This window comes from Amphiura filiformis, chromosome 2 (assembly GCF_039555335.1).
Source record: "Amphiura filiformis chromosome 2, Afil_fr2py, whole genome shotgun sequence".
Classification (NCBI taxonomy): domain Eukaryota; kingdom Metazoa; phylum Echinodermata; class Ophiuroidea; order Amphilepidida; family Amphiuridae; genus Amphiura; species Amphiura filiformis.
The window spans coordinates 15,036,851-15,063,341 of record NC_092629.1 but is presented as its reverse complement, the minus strand read 5'-3'; the positions used below and the strand labels follow the sequence as shown (position 1 = coordinate 15,063,341).

Genomic DNA, 26,491 nt, shown 5'->3' with positions numbered 1-26,491 from the left:
TTACTAATCGAAAGAGTAACCAATCCACAAATCTGTGCAACATATTCATGAGGTTGTGCAATATATAAATATATAAGTTACCCTGGTTCACCCAAATAATACAAAATGGGTTTAACAAAATATAAGGGTTCCCACAACTACTACCAGCAACACACAATTACTATCATCAAGTGAAAATGGTCAACACACTTAGTCAAATAAAGAACTGGATACAGATTTTTGCAACTGAACTCTCCATGTTGACTGCTCAGTGCCAGAAGTGGGGAAGTGCAATAGCTGCCCTGTGAACATTTGGCAATTTACACACAGTATATTGTACTCATCCACACACGGCAATTACACATGGCAGCTATTGCACTTACCCACTTCTGGCACTGAGCAGTCGATGTCTGCTTTGCTCAGTTAATAAAGCCATGATATACGATTTAGGTCCAATTGTCTCAGCCTGCCAAAATCCCCCCCCCCTCCCCTTCACACATGCCAAATGTTGTTTGGGAGCCCAATTTGCATATATATAATGCAAGCGTAGCAAGAAATTTTAGATATTAGATTAGAGCATGTTTGTACTGTTGTCCTAAGCCTTTTTGTATCATTTTATTTAAAAGGTATCTCATGAATGTCTGTCAAAAATCTCTTCCCTGCCCCATTTTGACTTGCCAAAATTCACCCCCCTCTTTGACATGCTTAAAATATTTTGCACAGCCCCTAAGGGACCAAGTTATTCACCCGATTCTGGTTTATCCAGTGTCCCTGTCAATTTGTAGTGTGCATCTGCCCTTGACATGAATTCCTAAATGGCCAACCAATACAATGGATGAATCAATAACCCCCTTTACACTAAACTTTTGTTCACCTCCAGTTCCGTAAATTTTACTGGGTGCAGTATCAAATCCCATGCTTTTAAAGCTATAATCTGTATGCCTTCCTTGCGGCAGTTAAGTATCAAATGTTGTTACTTTCTCAAAAACTGCTCCTTTTCGCAGGTATATGTTATGCTAGTTGGGTTCCTTGCATCATTTCTTTCTAAAAAATGTATACTTTTATATACTTATCATTACGTTTCGGGATACGATAAAAAAATAGAGCTGGTTAATGTGCTAATTCCATTCGAAATTCATACTCCCCCATGGAAGATATTAACAAAATCTTCCACAGAGGTAGTGTGGATTTCAAATAGAATAGCCCATGTCGGCAGAAATCTACAATTTCAACCTGTCATGTCTGGCCATGTTTTTGTGAAAAAAAAACCAAGCCCAAATGATCAATTGATTCATCCATTAGTGTGGGATGGGCAGCAATAAATCAACTAGTCACCAAAATCATAGGAAACTACAAGTACACTCAGTCTGCATCAGTAAAGGGTCATTGCTCTGCGATGCCCCGGATGGGGGATTTTGAGTGTTGGGTATTTGGGTTATTTTTACTTAGTAATCATGCCCAATGACCTGTATAAAATTGGGTAATTTTGATGTAAAATGGTAGAACCATTAACTAATACAGACTATTCACCCCAGGGAGGGTACTTAGTACATTTTTGGTCTTTTGGTATAACAATGACCATTTTTTTCTAAGCCAAATTTGGTATATGAATGGGTCCTTTTTTCAATTTTCTCGAAAAATAGCCCAATTTTGCCTCAATCTAGCCAAAATTTCGAAATTTTCCAAAAACATTTGGGAAAATTTGTAAAAACTAAGACAATATGGGTTAAATTTGGCCAAAAATTTAGAATTTTGGTATATCAATGGGTCCAAACTTCTTGAAAATTTGGTATATTTATGGGTCCACTTTCAAATTCTCAGCGGCACACCCCTACCAAAATCCAACTTGAGTGCCCCCCCGGGCTATTCACCAGGCATGAGAATGGCTTTTTGAAAACTGACTGAAAAAGCGTGTGACTTCGGCCTAAAATATACTGGAAAAAATAAATAAAAATGCGTAAATTTGGACAACAAAATGCCCGAATTCAAGCAAAAGCCTGAAAATTCTCATGCATGATTCACCAATTAGTCAAAGTTCCTGTGCTTTGTATGCTGTGAATTCTTGCATATTCATGAGGGCCACTACTACAGTCTTAGTGTGCCAACAATATCCCCCTTGATGATAGATTATAATTCAAGACCGAATTAAAAAGACTAGTTTGCGTATAACGTCCTGTCAACTAGACCAAAAATGCCGTACTGCGCAGGTCAGCAACCAATCACGTTGCGCCTTTACCCTGACATCAGACACAAACTAGTCTTTTCAATTTGGTCTTCAATTACAGGCTATTCTAGTTGAAATCTATACATGACCTTTATCTCCTAGACATGACATGACTTTAATCTCCTACACATGACATCTCCTAGATGAGACATGACCTTAATCTCCTACATAGGGGTGTTAATTTCAAATTGAGTTACCCATTCAGGTTTGAAATCCACACTCCCTGTGTGGGAGACTAAGGCCATGTCTTCCATGGGGTGTATAGTCGATTTCAACTGGAATAACCCATTATAGATAATGTGGTAATTATAGATAATTAAAGGTATTTGTGAAAGGTTCAAAATTTACGGATGGTATCGGGGAACTGTGCCATGGTTCATGTACATTGTCGTTGCCCACATGAGGGCGTAGTTTAACTCCCTCCTTGGGGTACGGTGATGGTATTCTGTCGATAGATGACTTGTTACACTGGCAGGTGAAAAAACATATTGAACTATATATAAGTACAAGCATGCAGTTAAGTAAGGTTGCAAACTAAGTCGCCAATAGTTGTAGTAGCTACTACTGATGATAGTCGCGACTTCAGACTGGTGATAGTCGCGACTTCAGACTGGTGATAGTCGCGACTTCAGACTGGTAATAGTCGACTTATGACAACTATCTATTGTGTCCTAGTCAACTTTTATATACCTCATCTAATTGGTGAAAAGTGGGGGCGTTGTTTTAACTATGCCCTGTATTTGAGAGAATTTCATCAAAATGAACTATGCCCGGTCATGGAAACTAACTCCCTTGACCGCTGTGCATCCGGATCAAACTCTACACAATCGCAACATCCACGTACATCCATTTATCAAGCGTATTGGGTGTTGATAATCAGTACGTGTAAGAGATGGATATTACTTCCGGGGCAAATTTGGTTGGGTTGCAATTTTCTTAACCAACAACATTGCATTGGTACTGGTACAAAAACATGGAAAGTAAACAGGAGTAAATACAAGAGGAAACATTATGATAATGGCCGAATCTGAAAATATAAGATATTATTCGGTATATGAATATTGACTGCTTTATTTGGGTCATGGTTAAAATTACAGGTCCGCGGTGATCTCAAAACCATGCTATGACCTTAGGCCTATAATTTTAATCATGCCCCTCATAGCAGTCAATATTTGTATAATGATGACTATGTCCTCAAGATACACAAACAAGATAACTATAATACAAGCTGATACATATAAAGTTTGGTTAATTTTACATGAACCTGATCGTTGGACTTCCATATACCGTAAATGTTGCTGAAAATGGAAGCTTGATTACAGATGACAAAGAAGACTGCCAGACTTTTGCATACTCACATTCACTGTTCATATTGAGTAAATATTATTAGTACAGGAAAAGTATCTTTGTATAATGCATTGCCTGTGTCAGTCAATACTCAAACATGATACCTCACATGTTTTGTACAGTTTATGTATGAAGTTAATTAAAGGCTTATTCTGTGATCACAGTGAAAGTGTAAAAAAAATTAAAATTGTCAAAAGTGTTGAAATGAAAAATTTAGCAAAAAAAAAATCAGCAGTTCTGACTAAGATGAAGCCCCATTCAAATACATGTAGCTAATTTCTAAACTTACTTAAGTAGAGAAATTACAGATTCATGTAAAATGTCTTATTTTGCCTTTCATACATAGCTTTCAGCTAACCACTAGCAGGCTATTAGAACACCTATGACACTATCAAAGGTGCCAAAATCTGAATTTTGATGATTTTTACGGTCCTCAGGATGAGCAAATCAATAAATAGGCCGAAAAGATTTTACTCAAATTTTGACCTCCAAATAGTCGTCAATAGTCGATTAGTCACGACTATTTAGTGCCGACTAGCCGATTACTAAAAAAGCTGATGTCGTGCAATCCTATATTCTGAACAGCTCGTAATAGGCGGGATTCAAAACATTGTAAATTGATATAGAATGATGTACACCAGGTTGGGGACAGCACCTATGCGAACTGCGCTTTCCGTATTGCGTGACTGATGCACGCTTTTGTGAATTTATGCGGGCGTAAGTTATGACTTTATTCACTCGTGCAGTAACAAAAATCAAATAATTCTCGCCTATTACAAGCTGATCATAGTACGGTATAATGAGCAACCTAGCTCACTTCAGAAAAATACAGCATACATTTTGTTGGATTAATCAAAAATATATTATCCTGCTTTGCCAAATGAAACATATCCTAATCCTTTAATTAACTGCAAATGAAAGTCAAATTTTAACATTTTTGCAATTTGAGAAGAAATGGGCCAAAATATTTTCTCAAAATATCAAGAGTTATCTTAAGAGCCACTGAACCAATAATGTACTTGTTTGTACTCATCTTAATGCATTTTTCATGCTGATTCTAAATATAGTCATGAAAATTTTCAATTTTCAATTTAAAAAAATTTAATTTTCCGTCTGCAGTCAACACCCGCGTGAAGAGAGTAAAGTGCAGATCAATTTTTCATATTGGGTCTGATGAGTTTGATTGTCAGTAAGCAGAGAAGATGCCTTGCACTTCCCACAATGCATTTCTTCCATTTCAATTTTCTGTGCTGATTGACTATCTTTTACATGGGTCGATAGTGACAAAAAGTACATCAATAAACAGAGCACATCCAAATCTTGCAAAATAAGTTTTATTTCTTGACTATCGACACCATGTTTAGCCAGTCTCAACATGAAAACAACGGAAACTTGCACAAAGTAATAGGAGTGTCATTTGATGTAATGAGGTGATGCATCATGTTGCAAAGGATTCTGGGAAGAGTTTGATATCTTCTCTGGTCAGTGAGTAGCACCAGCATTATAGAAACTGCACCCAGCATTGAATGTGCTCTTCCACTTAAAAACCACCACCCCTTACAGAAGATTCTGGAATTCCAACCAAATTCAAATAATCTTTTCATAATAAGTGTCTGAAGAAGATGTTATAAAGCTTGTTAATGGCACTGCAACAAAAGGTTGTGTATTAGATCCAGTGCCTACATGGTTTCTTAAGGAAAATGTGTCTATTTATGTACCTGTCATAACCCACATCATAAACATGTCTCTTTCAACAGGAGTTTTTCCGGACACTTTTAAACATGCTATTTATTATCAATCCTCTCATCAAAAAACAGTCGCTCAATCCCGAAGAGCTAAAGAATTACCGCCCTGTCGCTAATATCAAGTTTATGTCCAAACTGATTGAAAAACATGTCATCAATATTGTAACTGATCATATGATTGAATATAATTTAGGCGAGGAGTTTCAATCTGCCTACTGTTCTGCACGGAGCACCGAAACCGCATTACTGAAAGTCAAAGATGACATCATGGGCATGATTCATGACCAGAAAGGCGTGTTCCTTGTGCTTTTAGATCTAAGTGCTGCCTTTGATACTGTGAACTACAATATCCTCTTCAACAGATTAGAGTGTGAGATTGGCATAACAGGAACTGCGCTTGACTGGTTTAAATCGTATTTCAGCAACAGAACAACTTGTGTTTTGGTTGACAATGTTCACTCTGTTCCTCATGATATGCGCTATGGACTTCCACAGGGTCGATCGTTGGACCAAAATGTTTCACAATTTATACCATACCTATTGGAAGGATCATCAATAAGAACAATTTGTGCTATCATGTCTCACATGAGACGATATTCAAATATATAGTTCTTTCATACCTTCAGATTTAGCATCTATTCAGTTGACTCTTTCTGCACTTCAAAACTGCATTGATGAAATACAACTCTGGATGACTGAAAATATCCTGAAGCTGAACAGTGATAAGACTGAATTTTTTGTTGCCACCTCGCCTCATTTTAAACGTTCTTTACCGGACATTCAGTTGCAAGTTGGAAATGACATCATCAAACCATCAGGAACTGTGCGAAATCTGGGCATCATCTTTGATGATGTAATGTCTATGGCTCCATAAATAGCATCTCTTTCCAGTTCTGTTTCATACCATTTGCGTAACATCACTCGCATCAGACGTTTCTTGGATTTTGACACCTGCAGTAGTATTGTAAGATCACTTATTCTATCCAGACTGGATGACGGAAATGCTCTTTTGCTGGGAGCAAACACAACCCATATCGACAGACTTCAGCGCCTTCAAAATTGGGGTGCAAAACTAATTTTTTCTGCATCAAAATTCGATCACGCAACTCCGTTTTTAAAACAACTCCACTGGCTCCTGTGAAAGAGCGCATTAATTTCAAAGTACTTCTGTATGTGTTTAAATGCTTGAATGGACATGCTCCAGGTTATTTAGCTTCTTGTTTCACACCCTACCATCAATCGCGTACTGGACTTCGCTCTGCTTCAGATACAACACGGCTTACTATACATAAATTCAATGCCAAATCTCTTCATTCTGCCGCAAATAAAGCTTTTTCTCTGGCTGCTCCTGGACTGTGGAACAATTTACCCATCACCATTCGTACTGCAAACTCATTACCAGTCTTTAAGAAATTATTGAAATCACATCTCTTCCCAAAAAGTTGACTGTTAGTATTGCTCACTTTGTTTTGTTATATTGTATTTATGCTTTGAATTTGTTTATGCGCTGTGGTCTAGATGTAACGGCGCTTTATAAAAGAATTGTGTATGTATGTATGTATGTATGTAATAATAATAATTTTTATCCAAGGCAAAAAACAGTGGGAAATAATGTGGACAAGTTTGAATATTCCAAAACAATTTCCTGATTAGGCGACAAAAAACCCAACCCTGGTTTAAAAGCCAGACCAACCCAGATTTTGCATTTTGGGTTAGTTTTTTTTTCTTTTTGCTAAAATCATGTAAAATCAGCCATTTTTGGATCAAAATTGATTGATTTTGACCTAAAATTGAAATTGGTGAAAAAAAAATCAGAATATTTTCAAAATATGTTTGCAAATATGTTTATTGCCTTCTAGGGCCAAATTGTGTAAATCCACATGGATCCCCAAATTTGCCCTCGTAAAGCCTCCAATTGCTCCTGGTTAACTTATAAAATTCACATGAACCAGGAGCAATTTATTTTAGAAAATTGCTCCTGGTTCCAGTTTTTCATGCAGTAGTGCTGGAATGCTATATTGTATATGCAGAAAAGGATTTACTCTTTGAAAATTGTTCCTGTTTCTTCAAATATTGCTCCTGGTACTTGTAAAATCCCAGTGGACCAGGAGCAATGTTCAAAAACATATTGCTCCTGGTTCCAGTCTGCTTATTTCCAGGCTTGTCTGCTGAAATTTAACATAAAACATGCAAAGAAACATGCCACCTGTATTGACCATATTGAAATTGAGATATCAGTGTCATCTTTGACTGGGGGTGTGTAGATGTAATAGCCAAATAGATGATTAGTTATAGTTACCAGTACTTGTTGAGATACTGGACAAACAAAATATTGCCAACAAAATAACTTGACAATTTGATAAATGACATGTTTCCACTAAATTGCTTTTAAGCCTGATAATAAGGGATCATTGGTCTCAGAAAGTCAGTTGCTTTCAAATCAGTCACTAAGAAATCAGTGAACCATGTCTTAAATATTGGCTGCCAACTCCACAGGTAAGCTTCGTCATAGCGTGCAGCCCATGCTTTAGAAAGAGTGCCCCTCAGGCTCAGGCGATTGTTAAAAACAATCAATTTTGATTTTATTTTTTTTTAATCAATTATTTTCGATGTATTGAACATCATGTCACTCTATAGGTTGAGCATCATTAGGAGGTTGCATAGAATCCCACTATTAAGGGTATACGATGTATTGTTGGTCGAAGCAGCAGAAAAAAAGTAGTTCACAGCATCTTGCGAATGGTAGTGAGCTTTAGCAAAATTGCATTGCTCAATTCATAGCGAGCGTGTAGCAGAATTCAAATATCACAGATATACTTTCGTAGGTCCTGTGGTTCTTGAGTTATGTTGTAAAAAGGGCTGAACCAACAACACTTTTGTAAAATGTATATAACTCATTAACAACAATAAATTAAGCGAGTATATGATTTGTAGAATGAACTTTTGCAAAACATCAAAGTGTTATTTTTCAATAATATATTGATTCGGATAATGAAAATCAATTTTTTTTTTTTTGGCTGCTTCGACCAACAAGACCTCGTATACCCTTAAACATTGTGGTGCATTTTATATGGAGAAAGTATTTTGCTTATTATTCTGGTTGTATACGTTTCTACAACATAGTTTCAGATAAAATGATCTCTATAAAGATGTAACTACTCCTATCAGTTGAAAATATTGCTGAAAACGTCTCTTTACTAAGAAAAACAATCATTTTTTATTAAGTCAAAATGTCGATACTTTGATAACGATATTTTAAATATTCAAGTATTCGACTAAAAAAGATAATAAATTGTTTGATTGCCCAAGCCTGGTACCCTTGGAAATTCTGAAAATCGGAAAGGAGTGGGGTCTCACTTTTTTCATTAAAAAAGGTGGCAAAAAGGGCGAGAGTGAAATATAAAAGGTAGGAGTAGATTTCCACAAAAGAAATATAACTTTTATTAGAAAATGTTTGGTTAATTTCCACATCAATAAATACCACTCAGTGGTGCTCACTAGCATAATAAACAGTCTTAAATTTGTAATTGGACCAAAAAATAAAGATTGTTTGCTTGTCCTCCACAAGTTTTTCAGAATTGGTCGGTCAGTCAAGATTTTTTTTTAAATATATTTTTAAAGATCATAGCCAAAACATGACTGTATGGTCTCTACTACCTCCATGTTCTGATTAGCTTAATAGCCCAAATAGTTGTGAATTGGGATATTTCTCTACTATATACTACTTCATTAATGTTTTTAAAAACTGTAACAAAAACTTTTCAGGATGTCAAAAATGTTGAAAAAAAAATAAATTTGGGGGAATTTTGAAAATTAAGGTCGGTATTCATTTGTACAGTAAAACAAAAAAGAAATTTTTTCCAGATTTTCCAGATTAGGGTCGGTCGGTGGAGGACAAGTAAACAATCTTTTTTGGCCTTATAAGTCGTCGTCGTCGTGGTCCTATGGGTCATGACTGACCCTTTGTGACCCTGTTGATGATGGTATTCCAGCAGCTTCTGTCTTGAGCCAGACGGTGGGCTGCGACGAGAGAAAGGCCTGTTAATTGTTTAATTCCATCAGTCCATCTAAGCTTCTGTCTACCTCTTCTACGACTGCCTTCTATGTGACCTTGCATAATTATCTTCTCAATGCTGTCACCATCTCTTCTAGAAATGTGGCCAAAATACGCCAGTTTAAAGCGATCTATTTTTTGGGACACGGAAGCATGGTCTCCAATTTGGTTTCTTACAAATTCGTTGGTCTTATGTTCTTTCCACGATATTCTCAGCATCTTCCGCCAGCACCACATTTCAAACGCCATGATCTTTTTCTTATCTGTCATTCCAACCACCCACGTTTCACAGCCATACAAGGCAATCGGAAAACCAGAGCATCCATAATATGAATCTTGGTAGCTTTAGAAATACCTCTGTCTTTCCATATATCTGTCAACGCAATTGCCGATGATCTTGCCATGGCTAGGCGTCTTCTGATTTCCTGTGAACTGCCCCCTGCATTGTCTATAAGTGAACCCAGAAAGTTGAAAGTGTCAACTTGTTCCACATCATCTCCATTCACCTTCACTTGCTGATTTGTATCTCCTCCACAGATCATTATCTTTGTTTTCTTGACATTGAGATGCAGCCCAAATTCCTCACTACTTGCTTTTACTCTGTCTATAAGGTCCTGAAGCTCATCTGATGACTTTGCAATAAGGGTGGTGTCCAGCGTATCTGAGGTTGTTAATCTTTCGTCCTCCGACTGACACCTGACCTGTAACACCAACAAATGCTCTCCTCATGATGTCCTCTGCATATATGTTGAAAAGGTACGGTGACAGAATGCATCCTTGACTAACGCCTTGGCCAATAGTGAACCACTCACTGTCTCCACTCTCTGTTCTAACGGTGGCTTCTTGGTTGTGATATAATGAGCAAATCAGATCAGTCACATGCTCGGAGAACCCCATTTCTTTCATTATTCTCCACAGCTGCCTATGCACGCACACAATCAAATGCCTTTGAGTAGTCAATGAAGCAAAGGTATAATGGTTGCTGGAATTCCCTATTTTTCTCCATTAAATTCCTCAAATTGCCAATTTGGTTTCTTGTCCCTCTTCCCTGCTAAAGCCAGCCTGCTCTGGTGGTAATTCATTCTCAAGATGATTTCTAATTCTCTCAGCAATGATATGGAGGAGGACTTTACTAGCATGTGAAATTAAGGCGATGGTGCGGTTGTTAGCACATTCCCTTGTGTCTCCCTTCTTTGGTAAAGGTAGGAATACAGCCTTTTTCCAGTCCTCTGGCCATTCTTTACTGTGCCAAATCTTGTTACATAGTCTGTGAATTATTGCAACACCTTCCCTTCACTCTCTTTCAACAGTTCTGCCTGGATGTTGTCAATTCCTGGTGATTTACCATTCTTGAGCCTCTTCATTGCTTGGTTAACCTCACTCAACAGGATCTCTGGTTCACTGTCAGTGTCTTCGCTTTCAACCCCATCTTCCTCCTCTGCATTGTCTTCTTGAGATGCATATAATTTTTCACAGTATTGTTTCCATCTTGATTTAATTTCTTCAACCTCCGTTAGGATGGTTCCATTTTCATCCTTCAGTACGTTGAGTCTTGGAACAGGTTTGGAAGTCAGTGCTTTGATATTTTTATACATATCTTTGGTGTTGCCTGATACACTATCCTTTTCCACTTCAGCACATTTCTTGGTGATGAAAGAAGTTTTATCTCTTCTGATTTGTTGCTGGATTTTCCTGTTCAACTCACGATACTCTCCACGTTGATCTTTGTTCTTCAAACCATTTGCTTTAACCTTTCTTCTTTGATCAGCCAATTTGAAGACCTCTTCTGTGAGCCAGGGTTTTTCTTGCTCTTACATCTGGGAAGAGTCCCTTGAGCTGTTTCTGTCACTGCTTTCTTGATGTTTTGCCACAGTTCTTCTGGAGTAGATTCTCGGAGTCAGTCTCCATTAGACTCTGGAACTGGTTCTTAACTTCCACTCTGTATTGGTCTTTGATCTTGCTTACATCAAATCTGGCTGGTTTTCGCTGTCGCTTGATCCTCCTTAGTTTCATTTTCATGGTAGATATCAGAAGTTGGTGATCAGATCCACAGTCCGCTCCTGGGAGGGTCTTCGAGATATGAAACTAGATTTCCATCTTCTTTGTACCAAGATGTAATCAATCTGATTTCTAGTGCTTTGATCTGGTGATGACCAGGTATATAGTCGTCTTGGGTGTTGTTTGAAGTAGGTGTTGATGATTGCAAATTTGTTCTCTTGGCAAAAGTCAACAAGCATCTCTCCCCTCTCATTTTGTTCTCCTAAGCCATTACTGCCCATCACATATTTATTGGTACTCCTTGCTCCAACTTTAGCATTGAAGTCACCTGTGACGACAAGAATGTCTCTCTTGTGAATGCTGTCTATGGCCTGTTGTAGCTGGTCATAGAATTGTTGGATTTCTTCATCACTTGATGCAGAGGTGGGTGCGTATGCCTGGATTACTGACATATTCATTGGTTTGCCTTGGATACGAATGGTAATGATTCTTTCACTTACCGGGTTATAACCTAGAACACATTTGGCGACTTCTTCATTGACTACAAAAGCAACTCCATGCTCTCTTTTACTTTCTGTACCAGAATAGTAAACAACGTGTTTACTTAGTGTGGTGAAATGTCCTTTTCCTGTCCATCTCATCTCTGAAATTCCTGTTAGGTGCACATCATTTCTCTCTAATTCATTTGTTAGAATGTCTAGCTTTCCCAGATTCATCGTCCTGACATTCCAAGTCGCAATCTTCAATGTTGATTTCCAGAGGTTACGTCTGGCATTCTCCTTGGGATTATCAGCTTTCACGCCTCCTTGCGGCTTTAACGTGACAGCGTCATTGATGCCCAGGCAGATGCCATCTGTTCTCTCTTCCCCTGTAGCTTTTGAGACACCTTCAGGCCTGGGGGTCTCACTATCCAGTGTCATATCTCTCTTTACGTTAGTTGTACTCATCATCATAGGTTTACTTGGCAATTAGTCGGTGGTGGTTTGCCGTTGCCTTCCACCATTGCGCAGTAGAAAGGAGACCATTCCCTAGACTCCAGCTAGTAGCTCTCCAATCTCTAGAAAAACCTGCCAGTAAGACCAGTCATTGACTTCATCTTCTGCCTAGTATCTCCTACTGAAATCTGCTGCTGCCCAGATACAGTTGTGGATGCCATTGGCTATTCCCCAAGAAAAGCTCATTTGGCTCTAGCTGACATTTCCTTCATCAGGGTCCCACTACCCCACTCAAGCTGCCTGAGTTGGCGGGATTGTTTACCACCGCCTGGGCTCAGTGGTGGCAAGATGTTATTTGCATCCCAAGATGTTAAAAACAACCTACTTATACTCTATGATTGGGAGAAAGAAAGAAAGAAAGAAAGAAAGATGAAAGAGATAGACACAATACCAATTAGCATCCACACTGCCTGCTCCTGTAGACAGTATAACTGAACACGGTGTACAGGGGATGGCACATAAGAAGAAGGTGCCCATGTGGCGTTCGCCTTCACCATCAAACTGGGGATCTGTATCCTGTACCCCAGAGTGATATTACAGTCGGTAATCGCCCCTGGGATTCGGCGCTCTACCCTATACTAAGGACAAAACCCATTGTCCTAGACAAAACCTGATGTTAAACATCCTACCAAGCCAACTAGTTTGACTCACCTATCCTTGCTAACTGGATTGCGAAATGAAAAAAATTATAGCAAGAAAAGATTATAGAAAGAGTGAAAGGTGTATCATTTGTATGAAACAGAAGTATGGCATTAATTGAATAAATTCATCAGGTTTGTTGAAAAAATGCCAAGTCGTTAATATATGGCCTTGACTTGTTTATGTTTTAAAAGATTATTGTGGAGGATGAAGTGTATGTCATTTCATACAACACACACAACAACATTCAACACAAAGTATCATGAAGACAAAACAGATAAATGTAGATAGAAAGAAAGGAAGGAATAAACCCCCATATCCATAAATCATTTATGAGCTGTTTATGTATGACAACACTAGTCTTGTTCACACAATCGTAAGTAAAGTCAACAGTAACTACTTGAGGTGCCCATGTAGACGCACTCACAAGTCGTTACTTGCTAGTTACTTATGATAATTTTTACACATAAGATACCTACAAGTCAAGTAATAAGCTACTTTCAAAAGTATATGACCCGTGTGAGCAAGACTCGCAGAGTGGCGGCACTATGGGATGGGGCAAATATTTTTCTTGCCACCTTCCTTTTAAGGGGTACTACACCCATTGATTTTTTTTTGCATTTTTTGCATTTTGTGAAGAAATTACAAAAAAAATTGGACAAAGTGGTATGCAAAATGAAGGGCCAAATCTTCTCGCTTTTATTGGTGGCATCGGTATCAACGTAGCTTACATGCTTTTAAAAGTAGAAGCCAAAAGGTGGTACATCACTGATGATTTAAATTCACTTCATTTTGGAAAGCTTACTATCAACGGTTTTCGTTAAAATTTTGGATATGTGTTGCTAACACATTAGGGAAATAATGTTGATATGTAAAATGGGAATAAGTGGTTCCTGATTTCTTTTATGACTTCATGAACTTGGTGCTCCACAACTATCAAAAAAGGAACTGGTTAAAATGCTTCTATTTTCAATGTTGAGCTATATTTTGTATTTTTAACTTGCGACATTATTTCACTGAAACTTAATTAAGCTTACAGGTAACAGGTTACCACAACCATACTACAGCAATGTTGAAAAAAATTGTATTTCTTGTCACCTATACCACCATATTGGGTAGTTTTCCGTAACCTTAGCTTTTGTGATTTTGGTAACTATTTTATATTTATTTGTGAAATCTATCTCAACTAGGCATTCTAAATTGTACTCACCATTTACATCCCAAGGTATATTAGTATATCCACCTTGCACACCGACACCGCCTGGCTAATAATTATTTAGTGGAGCAGGGACACTAAAATGAATACACGGATCGATACACGTGAATTGCTATGCACGATTTTGATATCAGACGAAAATCTTGAATACTGGGTTAGAAATTGATGAATTTCTCCCGAAATGAATTTTTCTCAAGAAACCAGATGTGGTCTCATACACTCGAAAATATGTGTTGAACAGATATGATAGTCGCTAGAATGCGCTTTGAAAATTGGCCGTGCGCTTTGAACTCAAAATCTGCCCATTTTATATTGCGTTGGTCCTGTAAATAGTGTAATACCCTGTATTGACTACAGCGTGTAGTACAGCTGCACTCACTGTAGGCAGTATAAAAGTCGATGACCATTGACTTCAATGGGGTATACAAGCTTATTCACGCACAACCAAGATCAATTACCCAGCTATTGTGAGTAGCCTTAGTTATGTCCCTCGGCTAATTATTAATTCTAAAGAGCTTTAAAGGTTTGAACCAAATGGCTAATCGTGGCTGTGGATTTAACCTACCATGGCGATTCCTGCCATGAAGATATAGGGTCGATGACACTGTGCCTTGCACTTCTCGATATATATCCAGTTAAAGACAGAATATCAACATTATTCCTCATTATGATATCACAAACTCTCACATGTGTATTCAAAATTGATGCTTAAATTTGACCTGAACCAATTGACCTATAACCTGACATATGGTGACCTAATAGCCTTTTCTTCTCCTAACAACACATTATAGTATTATTGACTAATGACTATAGATCCATTGTGTAAGTGTTTATATATTTTGCATGCACCACTAGATTTTCTATAGAGAGTATAACAAAGGATTTAATGTATTCTATTCATGTACCCTACTTGAACATGTTGAATAGAATAAATCATGGTTTGTTATGAAACACGCATCTGAGTAACTAGGATACAGTAAACAAAATATATATAGGGCTAAAATGACTATACTACAATTGTTTAAAAGCACTTTATTTCTTCTTTTTTTCATATTTTTTTTTTTATTTCACATGATCCGTGCATATATCGCCTAGGTATAAATGAAAAAATATTTATTTAGACCAATCAAACCAATATATGGGTGTAGTACGCCCTTAAGGCAAAAAACCTCAAATTACAATCATTTCCACTTAATCCAGCAATTTTGTTGAAATTAGTTGATTTTGCCCTCCCCCCAAAAAAACAAATGACCTTATGTTGACCATAATAATGGGACTGGATGATCCAACTCTATTGCAATTCTTCTTCTTCCTGTGTAAGTGCAGATTTCAAAAAGAAGATAAGCACACTGCAGTGTGTTGTGCTCTCCGCATCCAAGATTTTGCAGACAGCTAAGTTCAGTGCAAAATATTTACAGGGATGAAGTGCTTTAAAAATACTATAGATGACTGCTGGTTACTTGGCATCCCCCCTTAATGCCTGTCTGAGGCATCAAGGGATGGGTATTCAGCAGGATCTGTCCTCAGAAGATTCCAATCCCGGCTGGATCTTGGGAAGAAAGAGGAAGCAAATTGGTTGGAGTTGCAGTGACCAATCCAGAATCTTGGGCTATGACCTCTGGTGCGGGATTTCGCCTCGTTGAGGTACTCTCTCCATCTCTCAACCAAATTGTGCATAATTTACCAGTGAAAGACACTCTTACTTGTGAGTTGGCGTACAATAAGTAGACACACACTCACAAGTAGTGTAATTTCATTACTGGGTCTAAAGTAAGTTACTTTCAAAAGTAGGCTACCGTCTAAACACACCTACTGTTTAGAGCTCTCTCAAACTCCAGGCCTATAGATAGCCTAAGGCTATGAATTCATCATTATTTATGAAGTAATGAATTACATAGGCCTACAGGTTGGGTAAAATAAGTCCTATTTTTGATTCATAGACCTTTTGTATCAAATAGACATGGTTCAATCTTAGTCAATAATTAGTCAAATGAATGTTAAAGGTGATACACATTGGAAAAAGAATTATATATCGTTGGAAAGCTTATAATGTTAGGAAGCAGAAAAGAATATTTTTATTTGCCAAACGTAAACCAGGCTAGACATAATCTCCATGCAAAGATTGGATATTGGCACCCCCTAAATTACAGAACGAAATCGTTCAAATTGGGCGCTTTCGTTGATGACGTCAGTGAAGGGACACACAGTTACTTCCCGGTTTGATTGTAAACACAATGTCCATGCATTACTGTGGCATGCATCGGGCCAATGCACGAACTCAGTCATTGTCATCTTACTTTACATGAAAAATATCTTCAATAAAATAACAATAACATGAAGGAAACATCATGATCAAATCAAGAATAAGTTCCTGAATAAAGTGTGTGGATTTAAAAATGGGAAAAGTGCTGGGGTGATTTGGCCACTGAGGCCAAGCCATCCACGACATGCATAAGGAATATTACAGTACAGCACGAAGAAGCGAAGATTCACCGAAGAACCCGAATGAAAACAGGCTGCAAAAATAACTGCTAGTGCTACCAGTTCAGATCGTCACACCAAGTTGAGATGAACTTATCACAATGAGAAAATGAAGGAATAGAATAAGGTACTTGAACTTGAAAAAAAAGCACACACAATCGAAATCCGGTTTATTTTCCCCACCTGGGGTGTTTAACCGTACTGAACTTGAACTGAACTTGAAGATGTTGTGTTTTTAACCTGAGAGAACAGTAAGAGATAAATTTGTCCGTGTGGGGAGATTAAGAGATGAATTCGTCCATGGTGTAGCTGTGTGTAAGGAGGGAGAACAGTTACACCACAGATGAATTCATCTCTTAATCTCCCTACACGGACAAATTCATCTCTTAATCTCTTTCCATACACACACTCAGCTACTAAAATTAGCTGATACTAAAATTGTGCTGGCTATAACTCAGCTATAATAGGAGTTGACACTGAAACATATCTGATTCATGCTCTGTCCCACAATCACAAATTCATGCAAGACAACAACACAAGATTCTAGCTGTGCACAAAACAAGTCAGCCTCAAAATGAAAAGTGCCTTCCACAATGCCAACATTCATCACTTCAATCCATGCATTAACACACAGTCACATATGGTGTCCATATATACATACGAGGGGGTATCAAAAAGTTTTAGAAATCGCCCTGAAGTGAAAGAGCTATATCAATGAAATTTTGTCAGTGCAATCACTGGTCCTTATGTACACTATGGTGCAAAAATGGTCTCATAAGTATGTTTACTTTTTTACAGGCGACGCTATAGATGCTAATAACCTGCTGCCCCAGTTACTGCGCATAAACTGCAAGATTGAGAAAATTGAGGCAAGCAGCGTTATTAAGATCCTGCATTTGAAGGGTTGCAGTGCCTAGAAAATCGATGATGAAATGAAAGTTATCTTCGGTGGTGATTGTGATATTGTCACTGTTGCTTTTTGGAAAATGAATTTTTATTTCATCACAGATTTTTTGGGCACTGTAACCCTTAAATGGAACTTAATCATGCTACATGCCTCAATTTTCTCCATTTTGCTGGTTATGCGGTTACATAGGCAGGTACTGACATCTAGCGCCTGTAAAAAAAAGTAAACATTCTTATGAGACCATTTTTGCATCATAGTGTACATAAGGACCAGTGATTGCACTGACAAAATTTCATTGATATAGCTCTTTCACTTCAGGGCGATTTCTAAAACTTTTTGATACCCCCTCGTACATACAAATAATCCTGCTAAATGTTGCCACAATGCAAAGCGGCATCCACAATCAAAAATATTCATTATAACCTTGTTTCACCCTGCACATACCTCATTCTCTGATTCACTGACATCAAATGCAATTTGCATACGCTCTCTTCTTTGTTCCTCCCATAATGAGGCGTGGAAGCTCTCCCCATCACTGATGTAAAAATCTGAAAATATAGCATTAATACAGACAATAAATTAATGCTTTGCATGCTAACCATATACTTGCAGGAGAGCATGAAATAGCTCTTCTGGAGCATTCAAGGAAAGCTGTTTAGAGCATTTACAATAGAATGTAAGGAGAGAATGGTCAACTAAGGAGAGCTAAAAATCATTCTCCTATATAAGATTTAAGGAGAGCAGTAGAGAGTGACTGTGCTTGCTCTCCTCAAAAAGCAGTCCCTGATAAAAAGTACAAAGTTTTGAGATGTTTTCACAAAATATCAAGAGCTATCTAAAGAACCATTGAACCAATACTAGGCTTGTTTATACTCATTTTAATGCAATTTTCATTGCGATTCCAAATATGGTCATGAAAATGTACAATTTTTTAATTTTTGGAATTTTTTAAAAAATTGAAAATTTAAACTATAATGCATTGCATCGCTCCTAGATGCAGTCAGCGCGTCGCGCCACAAGTGTTGCAGTCAAGCAAAACACAAACATCCCCAATTTTTTTTAAGTTCCCAATTCTCAGGTTTAATTCTGTGTGTTAAGGCCAGAGTAATGGTCCACGCCCGAATTTGAGATTTCTTGATATTCATCAACACTAAGATGAATTCTTTCACTTGAAACTGATAAAATACAACTTGCTAATATTTACTTGTATTTTTGCTTGATTTATTTCACTCTTTTCAACTCTGAAAAGTCACATGGCTCAAGACAGCTTAAAAAATTGGCGGGAAATAATGAGTCAGAAATGCGCGAATGCGAAATATTGTGATTACGAGCACGATTTGCATCGCGTTAGGCGGCGAAACTCTGCGCGTATGGCCAACGCAGTCAAGGCGCATTTGGTATGTTGTTAACGCCAGCATAATGTGGTGTAAACAAAACAAAAATTTGCAGTCAAAATGCCACTTAGATTTTTTAATTATTTTGAATTTTGGCGCACTGAAAGCAGACATTATAGATTCATTGGTGCAAAGATGCATATTTAGACCATGCACCAGATACAGCTTTTACAAGCGTGAAAGTCTTACCGTTTTAAAATATAAGGACATTTTTTTACTAAAACATCGATTTCTCAGAGTTCACTTTTAACAATATCGCACGATTTTTGTGACAAGATAACTCGAAAAATATGCATGCAAAAGGTTAACTTTTTGCACTTTCGTTTAGAGTACATCTAAGTCTAGGGAAGGTTTTCTCATTTTTTCAAAATATTTGTTTTAAACAAAAATATACACCATTATGTGCAATTTTAACTTAATAGAGTGACATAATTGCTTTTTTCACATGTTTTTTTTCAATATTACGAAAAAAGAGACAAATTTCAAAAAAATTAAAAAAACCTTCCCTAAGTTCATGTCTCTTCTTCATGAAAAGCTAACTGAATTTTTTTTACTCTGAACGGATTTTTTTCTAAGTTGTCACAAAAAAACTCGAGATTTTTGAACAAATCTGACGTCACCATGGGATTCCTTGACTCATTTCCTTTCCAAAAATGTATAGTTTTGTATACTTTGGACATACAATTCAAAAATAATGATGCTCGAAAAGGTCCATGTACTCTCCCATTACTCTGGCCTTAAACAAAACACAGCAAAAGCCATTATTATATTGAAGACAATTGAAATAAGACAGAATAAGATTTTAGTGTATGTATAGCATTATACACAGCAACAAAACAATATTTTGCAAAAGTGAAAACTGCACAATCTTTGGGATCATGCAGAAATAATAGCAAACAATACAACACAGGGCAGTGTGCTTTATCAGAAGAAAAGATCAAAAAGAACATATCAGTGAAATAGAGGGCACTATAACACATAATTTTCTTGCAAAACCTGCAAAATGCATGCACTGGATGGTGAATAAAGGAGGTCAATTTTGTTACACTGTTCAAAATACAAGAAAGGGGCCACCGCCATATTACAATGTACATTTTCCTTCTTTATCATTGTCACACAGACACAATGCAAACCAACATACAAAGACAAGTGACAAGGACTGAGCTATACCAGTTAAAATCCACACACCAAATGGGAGGCATGACCTTAATCTTACACATAGGGAGTGTGAATTTCAAATGGGGTTACCTGAATGTATGACTCCATTTGGAATTCACCCTCCTTGTGTGGGAGATTAAGGTTGTGTGTTCTACAGGGGGTGTATGAATTTCAACTGGAATAGTCTATTCATAAATTGCTTTTGAGGAAAAAAAAGCCCAATATATAGTTACCGATTGTAACAATGTGATGTTCCATTTAAAATCCACACTCCCCCTGTGGAAGATTTAGCTAAAAGTCTTTCCCAGAGGGAGTACATGTTTCAAATAGAATAGACAAGTGAGTAACTTCTGTTTAAAATACTCACTCCAGTTGTGGAAGATATTTACAGGAGGAGTGTGGGTTTCAAAATATTGAACCATTGCCAACTACATTTGAAAAACATACTCCCTCTGTATAAGTTTTTTTTTTAAATCTTCTATTCTATAAGGGTATGGCGGATTTCAAATGGATAACACTACAGGTGCCACACTTAGAGAATAGAACATGGTGGTATCTAGCCAACCAGGTCGCAAGTCCATGTTGTTTTTTGATACAGACAAAATACTATAAAAATTAATATTAAAAAAAAGTAGTTCAAGGTCAAATTGTAGTTTGATTTTTCCAAGGCTGCAGTTTAATTGACATTTCCTATTCATCTTAAGCCTTGTTTTTGATCAGAACAGATTATGCTTGTTTAATGCAATTGGTCCTTAAGGACACACGCCAACCATGTCAAAAATTGTGTCTACATGCAAAAAAAAAGTCCAAAGTTTACCAAATTAGATGTTTTCTCAGACAGTCATACACACACCCCTGTCTGTATTTGCCTGGACGTGGACATTGTGTCTAACCGAGGACGTGTGTATGATGTTTTCATCGCCTAACCGTGGACTAAAATGGCGGATTTTTTTTTTTGTGTATAATACTGAAACGGAATTTTAGCCATCACCCCTGCGGACGGTAGTTTTTACATGTGTGGTCCTCGGTTTCAGGCAAATAGCGTTCAAAGCATCTAGCATGCATTTGAGGTCTTTTGCAGCAGTTTGAGACCGAGGACAGTCCTCGGTTGGAAGTAGGGTGAAAAATCTTGTGTGTGTCCTCGTTTGTCGGCAAACACGTACGCACCCCCTCTTGTAAATGTGTGTGTGTATTCCAACTGGGGAGATTCACACACTGTGGGTGTTCAAACGGGGGAGACTTTTTTACACAAATCTGACAAAAATAAAATAGGCTGCCATCTAAGTGAACAATTTATACAGAGTGTCATCTATGCGGTTTCTTAAAAATAGTCCGACTTGAGTATATTATTAACATTGAATGATTCAGCCTACACAGTACTTACCTTTGTCTATGGGCTTGTCTATTGTTATGCATGAGGGAGAGAACATATGAGATGGATTGTGTTATTGGGCTATTCTAGTTGAAATCCATACACCCCCTGAATCCTGATTCAGGCAGCCTCATTTGAAATCAAACTACCTGTGTGTGAGATTAAGGTCATGTCTTCGACAGGAGGTGTATGGGTTTCAACTGTAATATCCCATTGTGAGTATTACATAGGATTAATATAAGATTTAACACCCTATTCTTTTTTGAAAGACTGCGAGATACATGTACAGGTGTGGTTCTCTGTACACGTGACCGACGGCTTAACATCCCCTCCAAAAGACAAAGTGCTTTCATGATTCACTCACCCAATTCCAAATAAACCATAAGGAGAGCGTAAGTATGAATTTTATCTACGATATGTTGCCAATTAATTTCAGACTTGTGTAAACATAAACAAGTTTTTGTTCATTTTAGAAAAAGAGGAGTTTTTATGACGGTAACCTAATTTTTGCTTTCAAAAATAGTTTACAGTTATTAAAATAATATTTAACTGACTAAGAATGAGAATAAACGATAGGAATTTTTATTTTTACTATCCTCTACCTATGGTAGAAGACAGGCAGGTAGAATATTTTTATCGTAGTGGATACCGGCTGCACTGGCATCCACTACTCAAAATATTGGACCTGCCTGTCGTCTATCACAAGGTAGAGGATAGTCAAAATAAAAATTCCTATCATTTATTCTCTAATTAGAAACAAATTAGTCTGATCTTTGGATCGACCATCGATGCTTGGTCGATCCTTATCATTTATGAAATCAATGACTATTGGTAATTATGATAACATTTGAATCTTTGCCTATATTGATATTGACCAATAAAGTATTAATTCTGATTAATTAGTTGTTAGTTCATTGGTAACAAGCATCGAAGCAACATCGACGGTCCGCCCAAAGATCAAATAAATTTGGTTCTGGAGCCTAAACATTCAATATTTGAAGAGCTTATTTCCAAACCGTGTTAAGTCCATAAGATTCACTTTGAAGAAAATCAGGAATTTTCTTTATGGCCATGAAAAAAAGTTCGATTTCTATAAAATTACAGTGAAGTGATGGTGACATATATAGGACCATAAAAACATGTCAAGTTAAAATCTAGAGACTTTTGATTTTTTTAAATGAATTAATTTGTTTTAAAAATAGCGTGGACTTAACACGTTTTGACACAAAACACAATTTCTGGCATGGACTTAACACATTTTGACACAAAACAGTGTATCTGTAACACAGAACTAACCATATTTTTCTCAAACTAGTCTTAATAGATAACAAATTTATTAAAAACATACAAAATGTGATTCTCTCTACTATAAATTACAATTTTGCCACAAAACACCTTGCATCTCGAACCCCCTCCTCCCGCCCATTTTTTACCAAAATTCAACGTTTAAAATAGTTCAAAATTCAAAACTTAGTTGTATTGCATTTCTCAGAATTGAATAAACATCATTTCACTGACAATAAGTGATGACCTGAAATGTCCACTTGTTTTATCACATTATCACAATTTCCCCCTCCTGCATGTAAGTTTTTAAGTCTTTAAATCCTAAGTTTTTTTTATACCTTTAACTTTAAAATAATACCTTGAATTTAGCAGCACATTTTGATAATCATACAAAATAATAATATCAAAAATTAACTCTACCACCATCATCTAACATTAATTCTACCATCACAACCTCTCCCTCTCCCCCCCACCTTGTTCATGTCTTTCTGGAGGTATCTATCAAATATTTAAGAAATCCCATACAAACTAGGCCTACTAATAAAAAATTTTAAAAAAAACAACATCAACTTTTTATGCAGACCAAATTCAGGTATACTAGTCTCAGGACCAATCAAGAACGAAGATGCAAAGCAAGGCAGTGTTATCAATCATGCAAAACTTGGGCGATTAACTATTGGAAGCCCTATGCCGTGCTGCTTGCCTACAAGCTGCCCACAAGGGCAGTGTTTGTGGACTTAACACAGTTTGCTACCAAACTGGATTGGACTTAACACGTTTTGGAAAAAAATCAATACTTTGTGTGTCAATATTTCGGAACTTGACGAATTTTTGAAAAAAAACACACCCATTGCTGGATAGCCCTAGTTCCTCACTACCCATTTTCATCAAAATCTCAATTTTGAAGGTGGGTGGACTTAACACGGTTTGGAACTAAGCTCTTCATTTGTCCACTAATGGGCTATTCCAGTTGAAATCCATACACCCCCTATGGAAAACATGACCTTAATCTCTCACACAGGGAGTGTAGATTTCAGATGGCGCCACCCATTCAAGTAACCCCATTTGAAATTCACACTCCCTGCATGAAGATTAAGGTCATGTCTTCCATAGGGGGTGTATGGATTTCAACTGGAATAACCCATTTTGGAGCAGACGACACTGAATGGGTGACTCCATTTGAAATCTACACCCCATGTGGATAGGGGGTGTATGGATGTCAACTAGAATAGCGTAATCTCTTGTTGGTATACCTACCATCTTCTGGATCCCTTCTATGCTGTGGGAACATGAAGCAGGTCAGTACTCTCTTACCAGTTGTCTCCAGAATATCTGACTGTAGTTGTAACATTGGTTTTGCCTACATAAGAACACACACACACATGAAGAACAAGTTATTCATTAGTAGAACACCAGCGCAGTCACCTTCGGAGCCTTATTTCACCCGTATTAAGATGAACACTCCATCATAATTACTCCTTAAACTGCATATTCTCTCCTCGTCTTGGATTAGACATCAAAACTTGTCACTGAGATCTCTGGATTTCGGACCAGATGCTTAATCTTCATTGCACCAGAACAAAACAACACAGTTTTCAAATTGTGTGCTTCTACTGTCAGCTTTGAAACTGAATTCATACATATCTGTTATCAAACGGCGTGCATGATTGGCTGAGAGCCAGGTATAAAGTTAAACACTGTAGTTTTCAAATTGTTGCTTCTACTGTCAGCTTTTAAACTGAATTCATACATATCCATTATCTAACAGCTTGCACGATTGGTTGAGAGCCAGACATAAACACTGTTAATGCTTTGCTGCTTTATCGTTACAATTTCAGAATATTACATCTTATGTTTTTTCTTATTATCTGATGAAATACTATCACAGGATGTTGGGGAATGTATGAATGGGTCTGCTTTGGGGATTGAAATACTCACTCCAGTTAAGGAATATATAGGTAAAGCCATAATACAGGGAAGTATGAGTCCGAATATGAGTGGAAGATATTTCCAAAATCTTCCACAGGGGTAGTGTGGATTTCAACTGGAATAACCAATCTAAAATCTTCCCATATCCCTGTCTCGTCATATCCGGATGGCATCCCTTGAATTTAGAAGACTAGCCTCTGAGCACTAATGGGCTTAGCCTGGCTTCGGCAGAATGTTATAAATAAAATAAAATAAAATAAAAAATAAATAAATAAATAACCCAATAGAATACTATCTGGCAAATAAAATGACTTACTTGATTATCAGATAGCCACATAGCCTGCAGTTTCTTCAGTTTTGTGAAGCTATACGGCAGGTACTTGAGTTTGTTATTGCTGAGATTGAGCACTGTCAGACTACGGATTCGTCCGATCTCATCAGGTAGAACTTCCAGGTAATTCCCACAAAGAGATAACAAGGTGATATTACTGCAACTACCAAGCTATGGGCAAACAAGAAAATGAAAATCTGTTAGACTACGAATTCATCCGATCTCATCAGGTAGAACTTCCAGGTAATTCCCACAAAGAGATAACAAGGTGATATTACTGCAACTACCAAGCTATGGGCAAACAAGAAAATGAAAATCTGTTAGACTACGAATTCATCCGATCTCATCAGGTAGAACTTCCAGGTAATTCCCACATACAGATAACAAGGTGATATTACTGCAACTACCAAGCTATGGGCAAACAAGAAAATAAAAGTCTGTTAGACTACAAATTCATCCGATCTCATCAGGTAGAACTTCCAGGTAATTCCCACATAGAGATAACAAGGTGATATTACTGCAACTACCAAGCTATGGGCAAACAAGAAAATGAAAGTCTGTTAGACTACGAATTCATCCGATCTCCTCGGGTAGAACTTCCAGGTAATTCCCACATATACAGATAACAAGGTGATATTACTGCAACTACCAAGCTATGGGCAAACAAGAAAATAAAAGTCTGTTAGACTACGAATTCATCCGATCTCATCAGGTAGAACTTCCAGGTAATTCCCACATACAGATAACAAGGTGATATTACTGCAACTACCAAGCTATGGGCAAAAAAAGAAAATGAAAGTCTGTTAGACTACGAATTCATCCGATCTCATCAGGTAGAACTTCCAGGTAATTCCACATAGAGATAACAAGGTGATATTACTGCAACTACCAAGCTATGGGCAAAAAAGAAAATGAAAGTCTGTTAGACTACGAATTCATCCGATCTCCTCGGTAGAACTTCCAGGTAATTCCCACATAGAGATAACAAGGTGATATTACTGCAACTACCAAGCTATGGGCAAACAAGAAAATGAAAGTCTGTTAGACTACGAATTCATCCGATCTCCTCGGGTAGAACTTCCAGGTAATTCCCACATAGAGATAACAAGGTGATATTACTGCAACTACCAAGCTATGGGCAAAAAAGAAAATGAAAGTCTGTTAGACTACGAATTCATCCGATCTCCTCGGGTAGAACTTCCAGGTAATTCCCACATAGAGATAACAAGGTGATATTACTGCAACTACCAAGCTATGGGCAAACAAGAAAATGAAAGTCTGTTAGACTACGAATACGAATTCGTCCAATTCCATCGGGTAGAACTTCCAGGTAGTTCCCACATAGAGATAACAAGGTGATATTACTGCAACTACCAAGCTATGGGCAAACAAGAAAATGAAAGTCTGTTAGACTACGAATACGAATTCGTCCAATTCC

The 26,491-nt window shown here is 37.4% G+C and overlaps 2 protein-coding genes across 3 annotated transcripts in view; both read right to left on the bottom strand.

Annotated features, from left to right (window-relative positions):
• The window catches only part of LOC140138430 (uncharacterized), a 34,631-nt gene extending 9,411 nt beyond the window's left edge, over positions 1-25,220 (bottom strand). Inside the window, exons 1-5 of the mRNA XM_072160328.1 lie at positions 25,039-25,220; positions 24,051-24,153; positions 21,522-21,539; positions 18,030-18,133; positions 2,552-2,671 (exon numbers count right to left, since the gene is read on the bottom strand). Coding sequence (XP_072016429.1) covers positions 2,552-2,671; positions 18,030-18,133; positions 21,522-21,539; positions 24,051-24,153; positions 25,039-25,059 — 366 coding nt within the window. The 5' untranslated portion in view covers positions 25,060-25,220. The remainder of the gene's footprint in view (positions 1-2,551; positions 2,672-18,029; positions 18,134-21,521; positions 21,540-24,050; positions 24,154-25,038) is intronic.
• A 36-nt stretch (positions 25,221-25,256) lies between these two features.
• The window catches only part of LOC140145931 (uncharacterized), a 52,836-nt gene continuing 51,601 nt past the window's right edge, over positions 25,257-26,491 (bottom strand). For both annotated transcript variants that reach the window (XM_072167667.1, XM_072167668.1), the window contains exon 10: positions 25,257-25,344. In XM_072167667.1, coding sequence (XP_072023768.1) covers positions 25,267-25,344 — 78 coding nt within the window. In that variant the 3' untranslated portion in view covers positions 25,257-25,266. The remainder of the gene's footprint in view (positions 25,345-26,491) is intronic.